Genomic DNA, 22,333 nt, shown 5'->3' on the forward strand with positions numbered 1-22,333 from the left:
TGAAGTGCAGTTTGCAGTACTGCAAACCCATTTGCCATGTTGCAAAATGCATACACTGCACATGCATGTATTTGCCACACTGCTAACTAGCAGTGCAGTGGGCATTTATAACACCAGGAGATCCCAGTGTTAAAAAAAAACCACTCCAAAAACAAGTAGGGTGGCACATGTGGCTGCAATGTGAACCACCTGAAACTGGAGCCTGACCAGCCAGAGCCACACTCCAGCTGCCGGCCAGGCTCTGTGCACCCGGATTGCCATTGTTGCAGCCCTAGGAGGCCCCATGACCCCAGGTAAGGCTGCCAACCCCACCCCACTCAGGGCAATTTGCCACATGCCAAAGCATGCATAAAGGGGCATGCCTGGGAACAATTAGCAGAGGCACAAATTTGTGCTGCTACTAGTTGTCCCCAGGGAAATGTATGTTCCTGCTCATGGGGATGTGCCCATAGGGTACATACACACATGCTAAATCAACTTAAAATAAGGCAACTTAACTCAGTTGACTTAACTAAGTTGAATTAAATTAAGCCACATTGAAGCGTACACACATATAGCTCCCTGACATAATGGCAGTCATCCTGGGAGCTAAGTTGACTTAACTAATGCAACTAAAGATAATACACCTCAGAGGTATGTTATCTTGCACCACATTTAAGTCAACTCTGCTCTACATACATTTGTACACTCTGACAGTTAAGTCGACTTGAAAAGGTTAAGCTGGCTTAACTGTCAAAAAATTAGTACGTGTGTGCACCCACAGGGCACCTATATACTGATGGAGCTCTGCTCCAATGTGTGCTAATTAGCATGCATTGGAGCAGACATGATTAAACCAGCCTGTTGTGAGTCTGCTGGAGAGTGCTAATCAGTGGTGTGCTCCAGCAGCCTCTATGTTGTGTGTAGTCAGTGTCCCCACATTTTAAAATGGTGGTGAGGGCGGGGGTGCTTTCACACACATCAAATGAGCTTTAGTTAAAGCGCCCCTGCCACCATTTTGAAGTGCAGGCCACTGAATTCACGTGATGCTGCAGGCACTTCAATTAAACTGGCTCTGAAAGCCACTCTAATTAAGTGCCGCTCCTCCACTCCAGAGCACCTGTATAGATGCCTATAGTGCTTAGCATGGTAGTGGCAAGCATGAAGACAAGGTTTCTTTTTCTATAAGATGCTTGGTCTCTCTGCTTAGGTGGATAGTATAGCTTATCAGTAGCCATGTTGGTGTCCTACACTATATTTCTTCTCTTCCTCATGAGGTAGATCCTTGTTATTTCACATAACATTAAGAAGCATAACATTCTTGGCTTTACTGACATGCAGCCATGGAGTTAATGAAAAATTTACTGACACTTACAGGGGCCAGCACATCAGATGCACAGTACGAATCCTGTTATTAATCATATGCAGCTGGACAATTCAAATTGAATGTTCCTATTATGGTTACATTTTCAAGCACTGCACTTCATCCTGAACTATTCCTTAGTGTTATTCTCAAAGGCTGACTGCTTTTAATTTTCTCAAACAAAACAGGATTCTTAATAAGTGCAGAGAATGGCCTCAGACATGAAAAGATAAGGCAGGGATGGCACTCCTACTTGGACTATACCTATATATCCATGTCATGAATGCCAGGAAACTTTTAGTCATTCCGTTTCTTTTTTCTTAAGTATCATCTCTCTGAAACAGCTATTACTAGCAGCATATCATGCAGGTGAATTGACTTATGCTTGCTGAAACTCTGAAAAATATTACTGTGCTCCCAAATGCCTTTGCAGATTATGATACCAATGGCCCCTTGGGAAAAAAAAAACAGACCTGTATAATTCTCTGACATGGACACGCTGCAGTTCTTGAAAGGCACTTTTCAGCTTTTCTGCACATTTTGAAAGACCTGGTTTTACCTTGGTTTGGTTATTAGGGAATTGTATTTTGCTCCTTGACACTGTTTCTGCCACACACTTCTTAACAGTCCTTGCAGACTCAAAATAAGATCTCATTTCAGCCAATCCTTCCTTCCTTCTTGTCCTTTGCTGCCTTTCCCCCCTCTGCTAGATCATAATCACTCTAATCTCTTGTACAGTCAAGTGACTCAGCCTCTCACTTTCCCTCTCGGATGCCAAACACTGCCAATCCTCCTACCTTTCTCCAAAGAGAATTTGAATATTTAGTCATAGGGGGACAAGCCATAAATTTAGTAAATATGATGGCCACTGGCTCCCCTTCATTTGGATACCAAGTCCAAAACTCAAGGTGTTCTGCAGAACACAGGCGGGTGTTGTTCAGTCACTCCTGTGCTAGTTTATTTTCTCTGCACAAATCACAGGGGCTGACCCAAAGGGTCACCTCAGATCTCGGTGCAGAAGTCTGTATCCACAACCTTCCAAGACCTGGCATCATAAGATCCTCACCCTCACCAACAGCTCAGGAACAAGTTATTGCTGTCCAGGGAGAAGAGAGATGCTTTTCCTGTGCTACCCATCTCTGGATTTATTTTACCAAAGGATCTCTGCCTCTGGTGTTATTTGCAACATCACAGTTGCCTCATCTATGGCCAAACAGCCTATGGATTACTGTTATCGTCACTGAATTGAACTGCCACCCAAGGCAATGCTGATTCCAATACTCCAATTCTCCTGCTCCAAATAGCAGCAACTTCTTCCCTGTACTGATCAAAGTTGACTGATCAAGCTTTTTGGTTCATTTAAGGCATATAATGAAGCCTTTGAGAGCATTTGCAATATGTACAGTAGATTCATCAGAAATAATTATTCACCAGAGTCACCATGTCAATATAAGAACAGCCTTTGGCAAGTATCCTGACCTTAGTCATGTGAACACCAGCAAAAATGTTTTTGAACAAGTATGTCAGGTCTTCATTTTTGGGCATTTTATAAGTAACATATTGAAAGTGATCTTTTGTAACATGCTCCCAAAGGACAAGGGCACTTTTCCAGCCATTTCCACAGGCATAGGTGGCTGCCCATTAATGAATATCATATTTTGCCTCGCAGTGGAAGCTTATCATATAGGATGACCCACTTAGTTAATATTTTTTTCCAACATGAAGCAACTCTGAAGATATTTTGCATGAACTGTTTTTCCCTCGTTCTTTTTACTTGACTTAGTGATCTTTATTGAAACTTTAAGTTCTCTGTATGTCCTATGTACAACTCCACCACAGGATGTGTGCATGCATGTGATGGCAGAAGAATATAGGACCTAATTCTCATTTACACATCTTCCACAGTGTAAGGGGGCATTTAAGTGGAAATAAACTTAAACAGACATCTACTTCCAGTGTCTTCTACACTGGGCCTTTGTGTAAATGAGAATCAGGGGTATGGAGTCCATAGGCCAGATCCTCAGTTGGTGTGAATTTAGACCAGCTTAAGATCTGGCCACATGTCATATTAAACAAAGGAATTTTGAACTACCTGTTTGTTAATGGTGTCTGACCTACTTTTCCCATCACTAAAGGCTTAGACTTCCCCTTCTTGAAAATAGAAGGTGGCATGGGGAACAAAAACAGTCACTGTGGACAAACTAATGGGCATCACTGTTTGCAGGCATCCACAATTAAATTTGGGTGGTTCAGTACATTTCTAATTAAGTACAATTAACATTTGTTCTCCACTTGTTAATTTTACATACCTCACTGGTGTTCCAAACCCAGTTTCCTCCAATAATCTATCCAAGCACATCCTAATGACTCTGCATCTCATCTCTTTATTCACACATTGACATAAACAATGTAGAAAAGCAATTAGACTGGCTTTGCAGACAAGGCCTGCTCCCACTTCCACTGATGCTGGAGGGAGTTTTGCCATTTATTTCCATGATGGCAAACTCCAGCCTCCTCTATCTAGAAAGCAATAACAGCAAATTCTAAATGCAAATGATATCTTGGTATGATCCACTCTTCTTTACCTGTGCATAAAATGCCCATTGTTCTTTTGTTGGAGCTCTTTGTGGAAGTGAGTTCAAAGCACAAAATCTAGATGTTTTGGCTATAGGGTGTTCAGTTAAGTCATAAAAGGGGGGAGGGGGGCGTTTGCAACATTTAGATAGGTTTTGTGTTTAGCTTAGTGGTTCTCAACCAGGGTGCCATGGCACTCTAGGGTGCCTTGAGATCCTTTCAAGGATGACCTGGGTTGTCATGCAATGTTAGCACTATTAAGTGTGCAAACATGATTCACAAGATAAATACGGAGTTTTTTGACCTGTTGTGATTTTCTGAGTTCTTTGCAATGGAAAAGTTACTGTATTGTTTCTGTAGTTAAAAGAGTGAAAACTAGAACTGTATTTCGAGTGGTGCCCCAAGTCTATCAAAGAGTGCCTCCAGTTTAAAAGGTTGAGAACTACTGGTTTAACTCTTCAGTGTTCCCAATGAGTGGAGTCAGCTGTGTAGCAGCACACTGGGATGTGCAGGTGGCAGTGGGGAGGTAATGAGGAACTCGCCTGACCAGAAGAGGGCTCAGGCTGGAGCTTTATATGCCCAAAGCCTGCACTGGTTAGGGAGTCTGTCCCCTGCAACCTTGAAGTGAGGCGCTCCTGGCTGCAGGGCATCAGGGCTCCTGATAGGACTCGGATTTAGTTAAGCAATTCTGTAGGCCTGGGAACAGAGGCAAGTTCCCTAGGCAAAGAAAGACTGGGTTTATAGGCAAGTGGCCTTTGTTTTATGTTAACCCTTAGAGGGTTTGAGGTGCCTACCAAAGGGCCTAAAAGCCCAGGGGAGGGGCTGTGTGCAGAACCAAAGGGTCCAGGAGCCCAAGAGGGCCAAGTGTGTAGACTAAGATAAAGCTCTGGGCTGGAAGGTTTGCCTGCTGGGAGATGAGAAAGGTTTGCAAGCTCTTAGAGGGGCAAAGGGCTGCTTCTGCTGTTGTTTGTGTTTCTGTTATAGCCCAGGGGCTTATGGCTTATGTTACGGTTTATATCGGTGGTTTGGGTTAGGACTGTAAGGGGTAGTTTATGGAGGTCCCATTTGTGCCTAAAGGGCACATAACAGCTACTGTTGATCCCAGAGAGGGGCAGCATGCAAGGCTGCAGAGGCACACTGATTCTAAAGAGTCAGTCCCTTGTAGTTCAGTCAGCATGTGATGAGGAGGTTTTTTTTAACTGTCCCTAGTACACTTGGAAATGTCTAGAGTCAAAACTCCCAAAGAATAACATTTTACCAGAGCTGAGGAAACCAGTGATTATACTGAACAGTATCAATATTCCACTATGCCTTACTTGCCAAGCTCTGCCACACTAATTTATGATAAACACAGGCTCACAGGACCAGTTTTATCAAGCAAGCTGTATGCCTGAAGAGCATAGCTTCTAAAGCAGTAGTTTTCAACATTTTTAGACTCGAGGCACCCTTTAATATGTTCAAGGTATCCCTTATTAGACTCAAAGCCCATTTCAGAAAATGCCAGGTCTTAGTTTTCACTCCTTTTTGACTATGGGAAAATAATACAGTAATTCTTCTGTTGCAAAGAACTCAGAAAGACGACAGCAATTTTTAACACTGGGGTCCTGCTTGAAATCTGCGTTGATCCTGAAAATAATGTTTGCACACCTAACAGGGCCAACATTGCACGGCACCCCACAACACCCTTGAAAGGATCCCACAGCTTCCTGCTTTAGAATTACCATTCTAAAACTTCAAATCACATCGGTTCTTGTTTTGAGACTTTTTCCCATTGACTTAAATAAGAGACCCACTTCATACTACTGCTCCTTCAGTCTACACATTCATTAATGCACTGTAGTTACTGCACATTTAGTTTAGTATTTCCTTAACGAAGTACTAACTGAATGCCTAGTAATTACTTTTACTGAGCAGTAGTGCTGGTGCAGTTTTTTGTGAAGGTCACTGTACAGTAGACTAACAACACTGTACAGTAGCTTATTAGCACAATTTTTGACCGGCACGCTACTGTTCAGTGTTATTAGGCTACTGTGCAGTAAGCATCTTGTGTGGACTCACCCAACTTTACTCAAAATAAGTCTTACACAGAAGGAAAGAGGTTAAGGACCAGGTATATTATCATGACTCCACTGATACAGTCCTGTGGATTTCAATGTATATTAACTGCAGATTTGACAATGACTTAGAATTTTAGAGAAAGTGAAATTAGAGATAACAGCTTGAGTATGGTACTAAACAGGCTGGAGATGATGATCTGTTTCACTGGGTTTCCTGTCTCCTTTGAACAATGAATATTGGTAAAGGATGATTACATTAAATATAATTTATCACTCTCATCCTACTCTTGGTCTCATCTTGATTCTCTGCCTTGACTTCAATTCTGTTTTAGCCTGAAGGTCTTTCCTGTTCCCCAGGTGTCTGCTGATTGGGAGGAGGGCAGGACTGCTATAAAAATTTAAACAAATATATAACATTGTTTTTAGTTTAGTAATGTGTTAATTTGAGCAAAGCTACTAAGTATTTACTGTCTTTTTCATTTCAGTCTTCACAAATAGAAGCAGCTATTAGATGACAAGTGCAGTTGGCAGCAAAGATAGGAAAAGAAACAAACAGTCTAAAGCAGCAGAAGAACAGATTAGCGATTACTCAGAGAAGCTAGATGCTTGCAAGTTGGCAGGGCCAGATGAGATGAGCCCTAGGGTAGTAAAGGAATTGGCTGATGTGATTTCAGAGCTACTGGGTATCCTTTTAGAGGACCTGTGGAGATCACATGAGGTTTTGGATAATTGTAAAGGACAAATATAGTGCCCATCTTTGAACAGGAAGGAGGAGGATCCAGAGAATTGGACCAGTCAGTCTGACCTCCATACCTGGAAAGATCATGGAGCAGGTCCTCAAGGAATATATTGTGAAGCACCTAGAGGAGAACAAGGTGATCAGGAACTGCCAGCATGAATTCAACAAGATTAAGTCATGCCTGACCAACCTGATTTCCTTCTATGATAAGATGACAGGCTCAGTGGATGAGGGGTGGGGGTGGTGAAGAGCACTGAATGAGACAAATCTTGCAGTAAAGTAAAAAGGTTGGGGCAATTTGGGCACCATCTCCAAATATCAACTATGAGAGGGTGCCACTATGGCCTCCTCCCCTCAGGAGTCTTTGCCACGGCAGGGGCAGCCCTACATGCTTAGAAATCCTACACAGCTCCATGCCCCATAGTGTATCTGGGGAGCAGGAGAGGGGGTGGAATTTCACTACCCCCTGGGGAGGCTTTTCCATGGGAGGCACAGCCCTGACCCCAGAGGTGGAGTGTGAACACAGCACCAAGAGCACCCCTCAGAGAGCTTGCACCACTGCCTAAGCCTCAGCAGCAGCAGCGCAAGCTTGTGCTGTTATGACAGCAGTGTGGGGGTTTGGTCTACTGTAACCCCCAGGTCATTTCTGCAGTACTGCAGCCTAACCAGTTACTCCCCAGCCTCTATTTATGCATGCGATTATTCTGTCCCAAGTACAGGACTTTGCACTTGTCCTTGTTGAGTCTCATCTGATTGACAGCAGACCATTCATCCAGCTTATTCAGGTCATTCTGGACCCTACCCTTATCTCCAGAGTATCTGCAACTCCACCCAACTTGGTGTTGTCCATGGATTTGCTAAGTGTGCACTCAATCCCATTGTCCAAATTATTAATGAAAATATTAATACCAGACCCAGGGGAACCCCACTTGTTACCTCTTAGCAGCTAGAAGTTCAGCCATTGATGACTACTGATTGAGCGCAAAGATGCAAGAAGATTTTTACTCATGTTGCAGTTGTTTCACCTAGTCTGTATTTCCTTAGCTAGTATAAGAGAATGTCTTGAGAGGCAATGTCAAAAGCCTTGCTAAACTCATGGTATTTCACATCAACATGTGTGCTTAACTTCATCTTTGGGAATAGTTCACTTCATTTCAAAATTAGGCAAACTGTATAAGCAGGGACCAATATCTTTATTTGATGGCTAATTTTAACTAAGGGATTAATTCAGGGGTGGGCAAAATATGTCCTGCAGGCCAGATCCAACCTGCCAGGCCATTTTATCCAGCCTGCAGGGCCCCTGAAAGATTTAGAAAATTAATATTTATTCCTATCAAAGATGCCCTGTGGCTGCTCCACATGGCCACTGCTGCCATGCTGGGCAGCACAGAGGTGGCGGTGAGGCAGCCACACAGCAACCTAGCGTGGCATGAGCTCCAGGTGGGCAGCTGCAGCAAACACTGCCCAGTGGCGGCGAACAAGGGGGCCACTTTCCTCCGCACCGAGCAGCAGTTTCTGGGGAATGAACTGCTGCTCAGCATGGGGGAAAAGCAGCCGCTCCTCCTCCCCATGGCCAGTGCCCCGTGCTGCAGCCACTCGGAGCCCATGCGGGGCTGCCTGTGCCTGCTCTCCATTGACACCGCTGCGACATCTGTGATGCGGCAGAGAGGCAGGACAGCCCCACATGGGCTCTGGCCAGCTGCAGCAGGGAGCACCAGTGGCAGGAGGGGGTTGCTTTTCCTCCCACGCTGAGCACCATCCTCACTGCCACTGCTCAGTCCAGACAGACAAGCACAGGGCGTATAGGGTCAGGTCTGCGCGCTTGTCCCCACCTGTACCATGGGGCTGTACCACAGGGCTGGGGCGGGGGCACTGGAAGTAAGCAGGCACATGGGAGCCAGCAGCAGCCAAGCAGGAGTGTGAGGCCTGTGCTGGTGCCCTGGGGCCAGTGCCAGCAGGGCCCAGAGCAGGGTGGCAGGAGCACGGGGTCCTGGCCATCAGGGGCTCTATGGAGCCAGGTCAGCTCCCCACTCTCCCTGCTGGTGCAGCCGAGCCTGGCTCCACAGACCCCTGCCAGCCCACACCCTGTGCTCCTACTGCCCCACTCTGGGCCCCACTGGTGCTGGCCCCAGGACATTGGTGCAGGCCCCACGCTTCTGCACACCACTTGCTTCCACTCCCCCCACCCCCCTCACCACTTTCCCCACTTTCCTGCCCACCCGCCTGCCAGCCACTCTACACTACATGGCTCCCATACCCACATCCACACTCACACAAACACATCCACACATCCCCACAAACCCCCATATGCAATCACTTCTGCATAATACAGCATAAACCCACACAAATCAGGACAAAAATATTTTTTAAATTAAATTAAAATATATTATTATGGATTTTTAGTATGTAATTTGTTTTTTTTTCCCCCTAAGATGGCAAACACTCTTCCCCAAAGGCGTACTTTCAGGGGCAAGGGGAAGGACTTCCAGTGGCAGAGGTCAGAGGTTAGGGGGTGGGAGTTCCAGTCCCAAAATGGCAATCAGGGGACAGGGCACTATCAAGGGGCGGGGCTACCCATGCGGCCCTTGACAGCTTGCCAAAACTCAGTAAGCGGCCCTCTGCCCAAAATAATTGCTCACCCCTGGATTAATTCCATTCATACTATATGAAATAGTAAAAGTGGAACACTTAAGTTTTTATTTCTATTATAAAAAAGTTTAACGGGGAGGGAATGGGTTATTTAAAAAGAATTGCAACAAAACAATAATACGGGCTTATTTGAAATATACCTGGAATCAAAATTCCAACAGCCTTAATGGCTGATGTTTAAACTGTTGAATACACCTTTTGGTCATTGGTTAAAGTTCATGTCTTTATGTCCATACTATAATCTTGGTAAAGAGTGAGTACATTTATAAGTATTCAGACCAAATAATAAAGATCCAAAATTTTAGTATATGATGTTCTCCAAAGACTTTCCAATAAAAGGCTTATTATGATTTCTGTTAGTATGTACTTTACCTAGAAGTAAAAAGTTCAACTTTAATAAGAGTTTTGCAGTGAATACTTCTCATGTTGCTTAAATATAGGAAAGGTTGATGTCACCTGTTGGCAAGATGGAGAACTGCGAGCTTTTATACAGCAAATCTGGAGATTGCTGATGCCATCTATTGGTGAGAATAGTACGGCAAAGTATTCTCATTTGCATAATCCCCAAAAAGGTATAATAGGAAAATGAAGGTATGATCCTTCAAAGCACTGATCACTCTGTCGGAGCCATGGAAGCATTTAAGTACAACATAAATGAAAGTTATAGTGATTGTCCCATTAACTACAATACTCATATACTTAAAATTAAGCATTCACTTAAGTGTTGAACTGGCTCTAGGTGCTTTTCATTTTGCAAGACCAAACTCTTCATTAGTAGTAACTACTGATTCTATTGTTTGTTTCAGGGTTTCAAAATCATCAAGTTAGTCTTTATGATAACCTTAAGTTTGACACTGCTAAAATATGAGAAGAAATCCAGGTACATAGTTCTCTGATCTGATTATGTTAAGGTGCATTGGACATGTTTCTGCAGAATAGTATTCCTTTTCAGTTTCAGAAACAGCCCATTGGGAAACCTCATAGGTTGTGACAACAAGAAAGAATCTTTGCAGAAAACATCTTATAGGGCATACTTGATTTTGAAATACTAAATATGTCCTGTGATGGATGGATTGATATAAAAGTGAACAGCAGTAATAGTACAACACGCACATTCTATCTATCTGCTAATGATGCAGAAGATATCACTTATGGTATATTTCCCATTAAGAACTGTATTTTGTCTTTATGTTCTTCTTAATAAAAAGAAATAGATTAGCAGAATTTGTATGTTGCCTAAACAAACTACAGTAAAATCCCTGTTAACTGGCATGAGTGGGGAATGAGGGGTGCTGGATATCTAAAAATGCCGGTTACCTGAGGAGCATGGGTTTCCAGACGGATGTGGAGCAGGGAGGGTGGAGGAGAGGAGAGTGGTGGTAGCTGAACATGGAGCAGGGTGTGGGGGCTAGCGGCAGCCGAGCACAGAGCAACAACCTTGCAGGGTAGTAGGTGGCAGTGGTGGCGACCGCATGTGAACTTTATCCCCCGCATCCAGCCGGCTGCCTGGAAATTCTAGTTAGTAGAGTGTTCCGGATAGTAGAATGCCAGATCATAGGGATTTTACTGTATTATAACTGTTGGGTCCTTCTGTCAAAATGTTCTTTTATCACAATAGTGGGAAAGAAAATTTAAGGGAACTTAAGCTTTCTTACCTTGCTTTGGAACGATTTTGTCTACAAGGATGCCAAATCCATGTAATTTTAGGCTGAGGAATACCATAAACAGTGCAAGTCAGCACTTGATTGCTGCCCAGTAGATAGAGATTAGGATCAGGAAATGATGACACAGCATTTTCATAAATCTGAGGTTTCACTGTAAAGGGCATAAATGGAATAGAAATCAGAATAGTCAGTCTTTAGTAACTGTATCATCCTGAAAACAAAACAACCCTCTACAGTGTAAAGTTAGGAAATCCAGTTGGCCGCATCTACAGGTGCGATTAATGCGACTGAATCTGAATTTGCCTCAGCTGGGGAAATGGCACTTACAAGTTAAATAGCAAAGTAGAAATGTACTGCAAGCTTACCATTTACTATGAGTGTGACTGTTAGGTTCTTAGATAAATTCCACTGTCGTATATTCAGAACTATAGTGTAATCTCCTGCATCCTCTTCAGCTACATCCTTAATGATTAATGAATAATCTTTAACCACATACCGGGCACACTTTTCAGCAGCAGGTAATCCATCTTTTAACCTTCAAAAGAACATTATAATATGGTGTTATTATACGACTATTTTTCATAGTAACTACACCCTAGGAATTGAGCATCCTTGTACTGACATTATCTTAAGCTATGGGCTTCCATGCCAGTCCAAATATGGTCTTCAGTAGCCAGAAGAAAACAAGATTTTTAAAACTAATTTTGCTGAAAAAGCCTGTATTCCTTTATTTCATGCTTCTTCTTAAGCTTTAGACTAGGATCAAAAGTAGCCTCTATAATCTGATATATTCTATATCAGTGGTATAGCTTCCACTCCCAGAGGGAAGGACTTAACTAGTTAATACCTATGAAGTATATTGAAGAAAAATATTCTGTGTATGAATATGATCTAATAGGGTCATGTGAGAAGACGTCCAACCTTTGATTTTTGAGACTTATTCTTAATAATACATATGTGCATATGAAAATGGTATTTTTATCTGTTAAGATAACATTTTCATCTCTTAAGAGAAAACTTAAGGTTCTCTCCTGTTGCTTATTCCTAATTTAAGAGACCTATTCTGGGATCCTTACACATACTAGGGTTATCTGTAATCAGTGGGATTAATCTAGTGAGAAAAGTTTACTTATACAAGCAAAGGCTGTTAAATTCAGCCCCACACCATTCCTTCATCACCTCACAATATTTTCCAGGTTAAAGAACTCTGATATTTAAAACATTACTGATTTCAGGTGGGGAAAAAGAACAAGTGGATTAAATGAACATTTAAGGATGAGATGTCCTATCTTCATGCAGATATCTTTAAAAAGTGGAAAATCAATGGAGAAAACACAAGCCATTACATATATATAGAATATATTTTCAAAGATTTACAGTTCTTCAATGGCTTGATGCAATGACTTCATGTTGTGTTATCAACAGAAGATTTTCAACTTTGGTGACTCAGTCAATTAAATTAAGGAGCATGCCACTAGATTCTTACGTTAGTAAACCTTTAGGGTTAGGTCCTGCAGGCCTTATACAAGCAATGGAAGTATGTTCTGTTAAAAGACTGTATGCAGATTTAGAGGTTTGATTTCATGTATTTTATAAGTCCTGCTTCTATATGAGTGGTCAAGAGAACAAACCACTAAAAAGAAATTTACAAGACTTAATAATGGCTAATGACAGTTTCATTTGCCCCCTTCATTTTCCATTTGGATCTGTAAACTCCAATGGGGGAGATTAAAACAAAACACAAATGTTAGAAGCAAAAATAAATTCTGGCTGAGAGTAATGTGAACTCGCACAGTTCATGTATGTATGGATTGTTTTCCTAATCAGTCTTGTCACACACCCTTTGTTAAAATGTAATGAATTGAGCCAAAGCTATTGCCATTTAAAACCATTAAAAAAAAACCTTGAGATCATGAATAGATAACATTGTTTTATATAAAGGTGCTTGGACCAATACAAAATCTGCTTAAAAGATTTTTCAATATAGCATATTTGGGCCAAGGAAAAAATCTTAACTCATGAAAGTAGATATTGAAACTATATTAAAAAAATGAAGCCAGCCTCCACTGTTGTTCAATTTATGTATTTATTCTTTTTTTCATTTATTCTAAGAAAGCTTTATTTCTTTCTAGTGGTTTCAGGGATTGAAATGAGCAAATATAGTCTTATGGTTAAATGACAGGTTCAGATGTCAGAGCTGAGTCTGCTAGTTTTCCTGTGTGACCTTGGCATGGCACTTAGGCCCTGATTTTTTTAAGGTAGTTAGGCCTTTAATTTCCATTGATTTCAAATGGGAGTTAGACACCTACATACCTTTGGAGATTGGGTGGCCTTGCATTTCTCTATCTATAAAATGGAGATAACATTTTCATAACTTACTAGCACATTGTGAGGAGTAAGGTCCTGCTCTAGCAAAACAATTAAGTATGTGATTTCCTTTTAATTCAGTGAGTAGGCAAATAGAAGTCAACAGGTCTACTATGATGCTTGAAAGTAAGTGTATACTTAAATGCTTTGGTTACTTAATTAACACTAACTATTCTGAAATATTCAGTTGGAATGTGTGATAAAACTGCACAGCATTAATGATTTAACGTTTGGACAAAATACTGAAATAAAATATCCTGAAGTAGAAATAAACTTGATCAAAGATGTTATACCACCTAAGAAGTAGCTCCTGTATCTATGTGGAAGTAACTGTAATCCTACCATACAACCTCTGGTGTAGGAAATGCCTTCACTTTCATTGATAGCCGATAGGACTTTCTTCCAGCTACAGCTTCAAGCACACTTTTTCTTCGATGTTTCAAATTAATAAATGTTTTATCTTTAAAAAAAGAAAAAAAGGAAAGTTTACATCACTGATTTTTACACAAGACAGCATGCTTATCATGGAAATTAAAAAGCTTCAGAGAGGTAAATTTTAAAAGATTCAGGAATCTAACAAGGCTGTCTAATCATTTGGGAGATCCATGGTTTCCCAAACCAAGACTACACCCTTCAGTTATAAAATCTGGCTTTTTACAAAACCTAAAACATCCTAAAAATATTCAGGAATTTAGGGCTTGGTCCATGGGCCACAGACTCGATATGAGAAGATATATATCAGCCAAATACAAATTATGCTGGAGTAAAAACAAAGTTATTGGGCTATATAAAGAGGTAAGTGAAAGAAATATAAGGCCAAATCCTATTCCATCTATTAGGTGCATGTCGCAGGACACTTCCGTGCCCTGCTCCTAGGGAGTAAGGGGGGAGGTGTGTCGCAGGGCACTTTGGTGCCCTGCTTGTACAAAGAGGTACAGGTGCAGGTTGCTGGGGCAACCAGAGTTGGTCAGCTGATCGGAAGGGGGCAGGGCCTGACCTATATAAATGACCCAGGCTGAGGCCAGGGAGTTCAGTCCCCCTCTAGCAGCTGAGGAAGAGGGAGCTCTGCTGGGAATAAGCAGGGCAGAGAAGCATGATGGCCTCAGCAGCTTCTGCAGGACGATACCGGGTGGAGGAAACCCTGGTAGGGATATGAATGATGGTTAGCCAGTTTGGCTTGGAATTTATGTTGTAGCCCAAGAGCGTGAGTTTCCTGTTTTTGTAGTTGTATAAGACCAGAGAACCGGGTGAGGCTATAAGGGGTTGGAGGAGGCCTCATAGGGGCTCCACAGTAGCGTGGAGACCCAGTGCCAGATAGGGCGCAGCATTTTGGGGTGTATCAACCCCGGCCCCAGTGTGGGCAGTGTCGTGAGAGGAGCCCCAGTGCAGGTTACGAGAGTGAGAAAGGCCCCAGGGTGGGTGGTAGCTGCAGGACAAGCCAGAGAGCATCCATGAGGGCACGGGCAACGGAGAAAGACGAGCCAGAGGACCCGTGAGGGTACGGGTGACTGTAGGACCCACATGTAGCCCCAGAGGTTATAGTGCACAGTGTTATCGAAGGCACGGCACTGTGCCAAAGAGGGTAAAAAGGCAGCCTCCCTTTAACAATATCAACATCAAAGACGTGGCGGGAGAGATAGAGGGTGCATTGAAACCAAGTTGGCACGGTAAGTGGGGTGCTAGGGGAGTTCATGGCTGACCCTAGGTCACGCCCTGTCACAGTGCATAAGTAAATTTAATGCAAAAATCTAGAACTCTTGGTTCAGAGTAAGTAAGTAAATTTAGGTACTTAAGTATGATCCTATGCCAACCTGCTGAAAAACTGCCAGTACAAAAGTTGGGTGGGTTGTCTTCTTCCTTGCTACTTTTTTGTGACTTATTCTTAAGGCTGAGATAACAGCATGTTAGAAAAGTGGATGTATTAATGGATTTTCATGGACTCAAACTGAGTAGATTGGGATTGCATTTGGACAGTGAATTTAAGGGCCTACCAGATGGAGTAGGATCTGTTCCCTTGTGAGCTGTGATAGCAGGTTAGATTAGTTGAGCTGGTAGTCTATTCTGACCTTAGTGTCAACTTAACTTATGCATATTTCGAGGAAAACTTTTCTAAGGAAGAGAGTAAACCCCCTAGTAACCCACTCATTAATACCAAGAGGGTTCCCACATGAGTGATTCCTGATGATCTCAATAGCAAGGATACATCATGAAGACAGCAGTCTCTAAGGCAGCCAATTCAAAACAATTTTAGGTTAGAACCAGCACCTTGACTTTTCCCTGGGATGTTAATGAAAGCCACAGCAAATCACTGGGTGCATCCACATGTGCAATTAATATGAAGCAATAAACTCCAGCACAGTTTACACCAGAGTTTATTGTTCCTGGACACTACATTTATACACGTACCTGGGACTGCAGCACATTGAGCCAGGTTGGAGCAACGCCAGCTGGCAGGGGGCCTGGTGGGGGGAGTCCCTGCATTGAAATACCCTCATGCCCCAGCCCACCAGCATCTAGACGTGCATTGCTGTGCAGTAAAGAATGCCACTATCGGATAGTACTTGTGTTTACAAGTACTAACCTACAGTGGAGTTAATTACTTTACTGCAGTCTAATAGGGCCTCATGTATAGAGGCTGAGACTTTACTACAGAGCTAATTAAGTAGCTCCACAGTAAATGTCCTGTGTAGATGTGCCCACTGAACAATAGTTTAATGCTTCCAATGTCAACCTTCTCTTCATAGATGAATTGTAGTGTCTGTTGCTTGCTTCAGTATGTGAATGGTCCCAAGGTATAGAGCTCCATGTAAAGCTCATCCTATCAATGCACACATCACCTGTGCTTAATAAGGAGGGAATTATGTGAAGCCAGAGATGTGGTTCTCATGAGTTTTATCCTTAAAGAACTTTCATTAAATAAAACAATTTATATAGTTTGCATGGATATATGTAGATATAGGTGGCAACAGCTGGATGCAGCCTAGGAAAAGAAACATTGTGATGCCTCTTTTTAAATTAAGCCTATAATTAATCTCTGTGAGAACTGCTAGTGACTACATTTGCCAGAATCAATTGGTACAGGGTTTTTGGGCTGCTTTGAAGACAAAAGTGATTAAATTGAGGCTAAGCTAGAAATTGCCAGTAAATAAAGCAGTATCTTGAAACAAATGCTACATATTCTGTTCCCACACTCCCTTTTCTATCCATTACTGGTGTGCCAAAATTCACTTCCATTTTGGGCTTCAGTATTCAAGGTTTCTAACCATTGTTTAACTTTGCACATGGACAATGACTATTAAGCCTTCTACACATCCACTCTATATCTTACCATAAACACGAACTGTTGTGTTAACAGATTTGATTGATGGTCCACTCTTCACATAGCAGGTATACTGGCCTTTATCAATATCACGTACTTTGTCAACAACTAGAATACTGTAAAAAATATTAGCTTCTGTATTTTTTTGGTCAATGCGTTGGATTATAGAACCTCTCTTGTTTGCCTAGGAAGAAAATAAAAATAAATATTAAGTCATAGGGGGAAATGTATTATTATTTAAATTGTAGCAACATCCAATATATTCTAAGCAATTTCCAAATACAGAAGAAGAGAGGCCTCACAGGAGCTGTGTAAGTCTCATGGGGGCCAGCAGCAAACCCTGTTGCATCCCTGGCTGCTATGATGGCACCATTTAATGAACCTAGGCTGCTAATAGCTATGTGGAAGGCATTATAGGGATTGCTGATGGAACCCAAGGTCCATGGGCAAATTTACAGGAGACAAAGGTATTAACATAAGAAGGAAAGAATTGTGAAAACAATATAGGAGAAGTGACTAGGTTTGGCAAGAGAATAGGGTGGAACTGAAGATAATCTGAAGCTAAGGAGTTATTTCCTGTGAATCCCCCTCAGCCTTTGGCCTCAAAGTTTATTTAACCCAGGGACATTGTTATTGTCTTGTAAACAGTGAAAACCCTTAAGTTACCATCTAAATAAAAACAAAGCAGTATTTCATAGGGTGAAGTGTGATGTTAAATTAGGCTCAGTAAGGCAAGAAGGTGCTAATATAACACACCAATACAGCACGATTAGAGCATTTTTTGTTGTTAAGTTATTTATTTCCAAGTTGGAAAATGTCTGTGAAAACATCTATAGTGTGTTAAAAGCTGCTGCATTAATCTTTCTTTTAAAATGTAATCATAATTTTGGCTTGTGATTAGGCACAATGAATGACATAATAAATGATCGTGACTTGAATCAGCGGCATAAATCAAACTGACATGAAAGGACTGGGAGTTGTAAACCTTAAACTAATGTCAAATTTCTTATCGGCTTAACACGGACTCCCTGGCAGTTGTTTCATAAATGACAAATATTTATGAGGATGCTCCCAATTTGGGGGAGGGGAAGTACATTCAAGATCATTCTTGTAGTTGTCAAAACAAGAGGATTGTTCATGTGACACTTAACAAATGAGATCTTGGCTAGCTGAATTGTAATATCTTTTCTAAACATGCTTGAGCTGGGTGCCTGACTGTCTGCCAGGCCTTTAAATGAATGTGCTGAGAAAGACAGCTTAACTGAAAACTTTTTTTTGACACAAAAGAGACTCCTGCCTGGCATTGGGTGATAAATTTCTATCATTTCACCAAATCCAAAGAGAAGTTCCCAAGGCTAAAACAATTCTTATGCTCACTCACAATTATGCAATATACCAGAGTACATTGTGTAAACATGTTTACTGATTCAATTAAGCAAAAAAGAAAAAAAAATAAGAAAAGCATTAAAAGACATGTCAGTGAGGGTCACAACAATGGAATTCAAAGCATCACAAGCATTTCAAGCCAAAATTCCTATTGGGAATGCTTGCTAATGGCATTCTCTTTGGGAAAACAGCTATGATTTCTTCATGCAGATCAAAGCACTAACCTCTCCAGGATAACTCCAGGTCATCTGAACTCTTGTGTTCCACGCTGCAGCAACAGTACAGTTAATTGCAAGGCTGTCCCCTTTCAACAGTTTGACCAGACCTGGGGTGCTTAACTGGACATCAAAAATTGTGTTGGCTACATAACACACAGAGAAAGAAAAAATTAACAACCTTACAAAAATACAATGCTGTGTTTGAATGGCAGTGATAGTAACATGCTACTTACTTTGTCGGTGTGTTAGATATTTTGTGCTGTACTTATGCCCATCAATGATTGTCTCACAGCTAAGGAGCCCAATGAATTTATATGTTGCCTTGGGGATAATAAAGCCTTTCGTACTGTCCCAAACTATTGTCTTCCCATCAGGATTCAGCGTCTCTAGTGGGATCTGAAAATTAAGAACATAGTTTATATAAATTATCCTTTTTTATTTCCATAGAGCTCTTTGCCCAAAAGCCTGGGATTGCCCAATAAAAAGGAATTAAAATTAAGTCTAAAAATTGGCAGTCAAAGGAGAAATGGCAATATTTAATTACCCACATTTTCTAGTAATTTTTTATCATCTCAAATTAAAGGAAAATCTGGGTAAAGAATCAGAATGTTTTACTTCTTTCTAAGATTACATTATTCATAAAAGGCTGTAATCTATTACACAATAGATTGACACTATCATTAGCGTAGGCGATTAGTCTGCAGTGCTATTGGTTTTCAGTTGGCAGCTAAAATGCTCATGTCGGAAACCTTTGCAATTAACTATCCTGGGGTTGCTATTGAAAAACAAATACATGTTTTTTTCACTAGAGGTGACAGGCTAATTTCATTTGCTGTCATTTTGTTCCTTTATTAATTCCAGCTCTAATTTATTTTGATGATTCGTGTTTTATACTGGCTTCTAAGGATCTTGGTTGTTCCAGGGAAAAAGTTTGAAAAACATGTGTTCCTTTTCGAAAGCTGACATGTCCTAGTATACAAACTACTTGATTTCCACATAGCACAGTACGTGAATCTTGAGGTCACAAAGGTTTCTCATGAATAGTGACTGGGAACTGTAGTTTCTACTAGTATTACATTTTCAAAAGGGAGTATGAATTTTAGTACCCACTTGAGACACTCTAACCTAATTTTTAACCTAATTTTAGAGGGCCAGTGCTCAGACAGTGATTTATGAAAATCAGGCACATTTAAGGAAACTTAAGTTTGGGCCCTCAGAATTTAAGAACACCCAATTTATTAACTGTTTTTGAAACTTTTGGTCCAACAGTCTATTACAACCACTGGTTCATTTTGACAGTTATGAAATAAATCTCTGATTCCTAGGGAGGTTAAATTTTAAGAGCTTGTTTAGCTAAAGGAAGTATGTGCAATAAGAACAGAAGAATACCTTTCCCATCTCCACTGTGAGGCTAATACATAATGATTGATTTAATTAATTAATATGAATTCATTCATACGAATATGAATTCTGGGCTACCATGGCTTGGGGAAGCCTTTGCTACAGACTGAATCTCTCTCCAATGGTGTCCTAGCAGAACCCCTATGGGAATACAGCAATGAAAAACATTGGTTAATTTATATCTCCTACTGATTCAGCTAATATGGAAGTGAATATAAATGTCTTGACCATGTGGTAGTGAATTGATTGAACTAAATCACAGGTATATTTGTATTTAGCAACAGTAACAGCAATAGAGTTCTTAGAATACAAGGCATTATCCAACGTCAGCCAGCAGGCTGTAATGTAATGGACTGCACTCGGGTGTAGAGCACACACTTCCCTTATGATTTGCATGCTTATTATAGCTTCTTATCAGATGCTGTAAAGATAAAGAATTCTATTTTACAGCAGCACTTTTGTGTTAACAGTAATTATTGTTCATTTTATTCATTCTCCATTTCTGTCTGAGGAAATGGCAGGAGATGAGCAGAGGTGATCTCAAGGGCAGCTCTAGGCATGTGCTGAATAGGCAACACTGAGGGTGCCACATTTCAGAGGAAAGGCATTCCAGGCAGGAGGAAGCCATGCGATCACAAACCCCCACCCTTTGGGTATTCTTCCCTAACGGCTTGGCTGCAGGATTGATGGAACTAGCCAGGAGACAAGTTCTCTGCTCAAAGAGAGGGAAAGGAAAGAAAGGAAAGAAATGCAGTGAGGCTGCTGACAGGAACTGTTAGGGTTAAAGATACATCCTTGGCTTGGCAGCAGAAGGTACATGCAGACATACATTCTTTTTCTACAACACTAAGGTACCTATTTGCAGGCATGTGTATCAAAAATGTGTAATTCTGCCTTAAAAAGTGGCCTTAGGAAAACAGCATTGCAACTAAGTTCCACAAACACTGTCCTTCCTTGTTTTCCAAAGAGCAAGATTTTTGTTATAGTAACCAAAAGGCACTCATAATACTTCATGGTGACAGGAACAGGATAATTAGAAAGCAAAAAAGGTCTTATTTTTGCATGGAGCATCATACTTCTATCATGTTTTGACTCTGCAGGTTTTTGTTAAAACAAAATGAAACCCACAAACACATCACTTGTCGATCTGATACCTCTTAAAAATTATAAGGGCTATATATGATTGGGGGCTTTATTAAATATATGGGTGTAGACAAATTTTACCCTTTAAGTCCTTCCAAAGGGCACTTCCACTTTAGGGCCCTATGCACCTCTGTTATTGCTGTTTTACCTTATCAGATCACCTTCTATACTCACTCTTCTCCTGCCAGTGTCCCTACTCCATGACCTGCAAGTAATTTCATCTTTCTGTTCGCCTGTGACCTGCATGTCCACCTTCACTACAGTTTTCTCTGTGCTGCCTGAAGATACTATTCTGAATTAGATACTACACTCTACTCTTGCAAATCACCCCACGTCCACCACACTGCCTGCAAGAAACAACCCATGACTGAGTTTTTGAAAAAGAGATGAAAAGATCCAGATCACTGAGCTGTTGTTGTTGTTTTTATTGTAGTACCTTGGTCCTCATCATAGACTAAGACCCCAATATGCCAGGCATTGTACAAGCATAGAACAAAAAAAGACAGTAACCACAAAAAACTTAGAGTCTAAGCATAAAAACAAGTGACCACAAATGGATACAGACAGATAGACAGGGAGAGTACAAGGACACCATGAAACAATACTGGTTAGCATTGCCTAGGTAAACACGGGACATATTATCATTGTTACTTATATAGTCACCATCACAATAGCAGCTGATTTATTCTTGTCCTTTTACCTTCTTTCTTTCTTTGCATCTTGCTTCAAGTTAAGTCCTAAATTCTTTAAATCATGGATCACATCTTAATATTTCTTCAGCCTCTATCATAATGCGGTTCTTCTCTGGAGTCTTTTGAAACTAACACAGTGCAATAATCAGGGCACAGTGGCAAAGTTGTCAAGGCATCTTGCTACAACTCCACAGGCATACTTCCAGTCCTTGCTCTGGATTTACAAAAGTCACTCTTAATCTACCCAGATATGAATGGGTACCTAATCTTTCAGGCTGGGGTGTCAGAGGCAAGCAGATAAGATAGTTAGGTCATTCACTTGTTCTCTGTTGGTCAGGGAAACGAAAGAGCCCAATGGGCCACTAGGTTCAGGTAGACTTCGACTTCACTTCCCTGACAATATAACAAGATTTCAAATCTATGGATGTATTAGAAGATATGTTTTACATATGTTTTATAAAAATAGATTGTAAAAGAGTTAATTTAAAGTCAGTTACATAACACAAATGTAATATGTTTCCTCTCTGAGAAAAAGGGGAACTTGATTCTGTGAAGAGTGAGGTAGGCATTCATAAGCTAAAGCAATCAAATCTTTCTGGTCGGTAATTCTACATACAGCTATGACTTTTTCTTTTTATTATCAAGTGTGGTTATCCCTGTGTTCTAACACCATTGCTGGCTTTCTCTGCTAGAAGAGAGAAAAAAAAAGAACAGAAATGGAAACCAAAACACTGATATATAAATGGTGATGGTAAATCAAGCTAAGAGGAAGAGGGGGGGAA

General features: G+C 41.1%; 1 protein-coding gene across 1 annotated transcript in view; it reads right to left on the reverse strand.

Moving 5' to 3' along the window:
- Positions 1 to 22,333, reverse strand: part of FLT1 (fms related tyrosine kinase 1) — a 154,772-nt gene that overhangs the window by 105,736 nt on the left and 26,703 nt on the right. Inside the window, exons 5-10 of the mRNA XM_019523793.1 lie at positions 18,549 to 18,711; positions 18,322 to 18,458; positions 16,721 to 16,895; positions 13,735 to 13,852; positions 11,391 to 11,560; positions 11,017 to 11,176 (exon numbers count right to left, since the gene is read on the reverse strand). Coding sequence (XP_019379338.1) covers positions 11,017 to 11,176; positions 11,391 to 11,560; positions 13,735 to 13,852; positions 16,721 to 16,895; positions 18,322 to 18,458; positions 18,549 to 18,711 — 923 coding nt within the window. The remainder of the gene's footprint in view (positions 1 to 11,016; positions 11,177 to 11,390; positions 11,561 to 13,734; positions 13,853 to 16,720; positions 16,896 to 18,321; positions 18,459 to 18,548; positions 18,712 to 22,333) is intronic.

The sequence above is a fragment of the Gavialis gangeticus genome, unplaced genomic scaffold (assembly GCF_001723915.1).
Source record: "Gavialis gangeticus isolate Ggan-Ray unplaced genomic scaffold, GavGan_comp1, whole genome shotgun sequence".
Taxonomy (NCBI): Eukaryota; Metazoa; Chordata; order Crocodylia; family Gavialidae; genus Gavialis; species Gavialis gangeticus.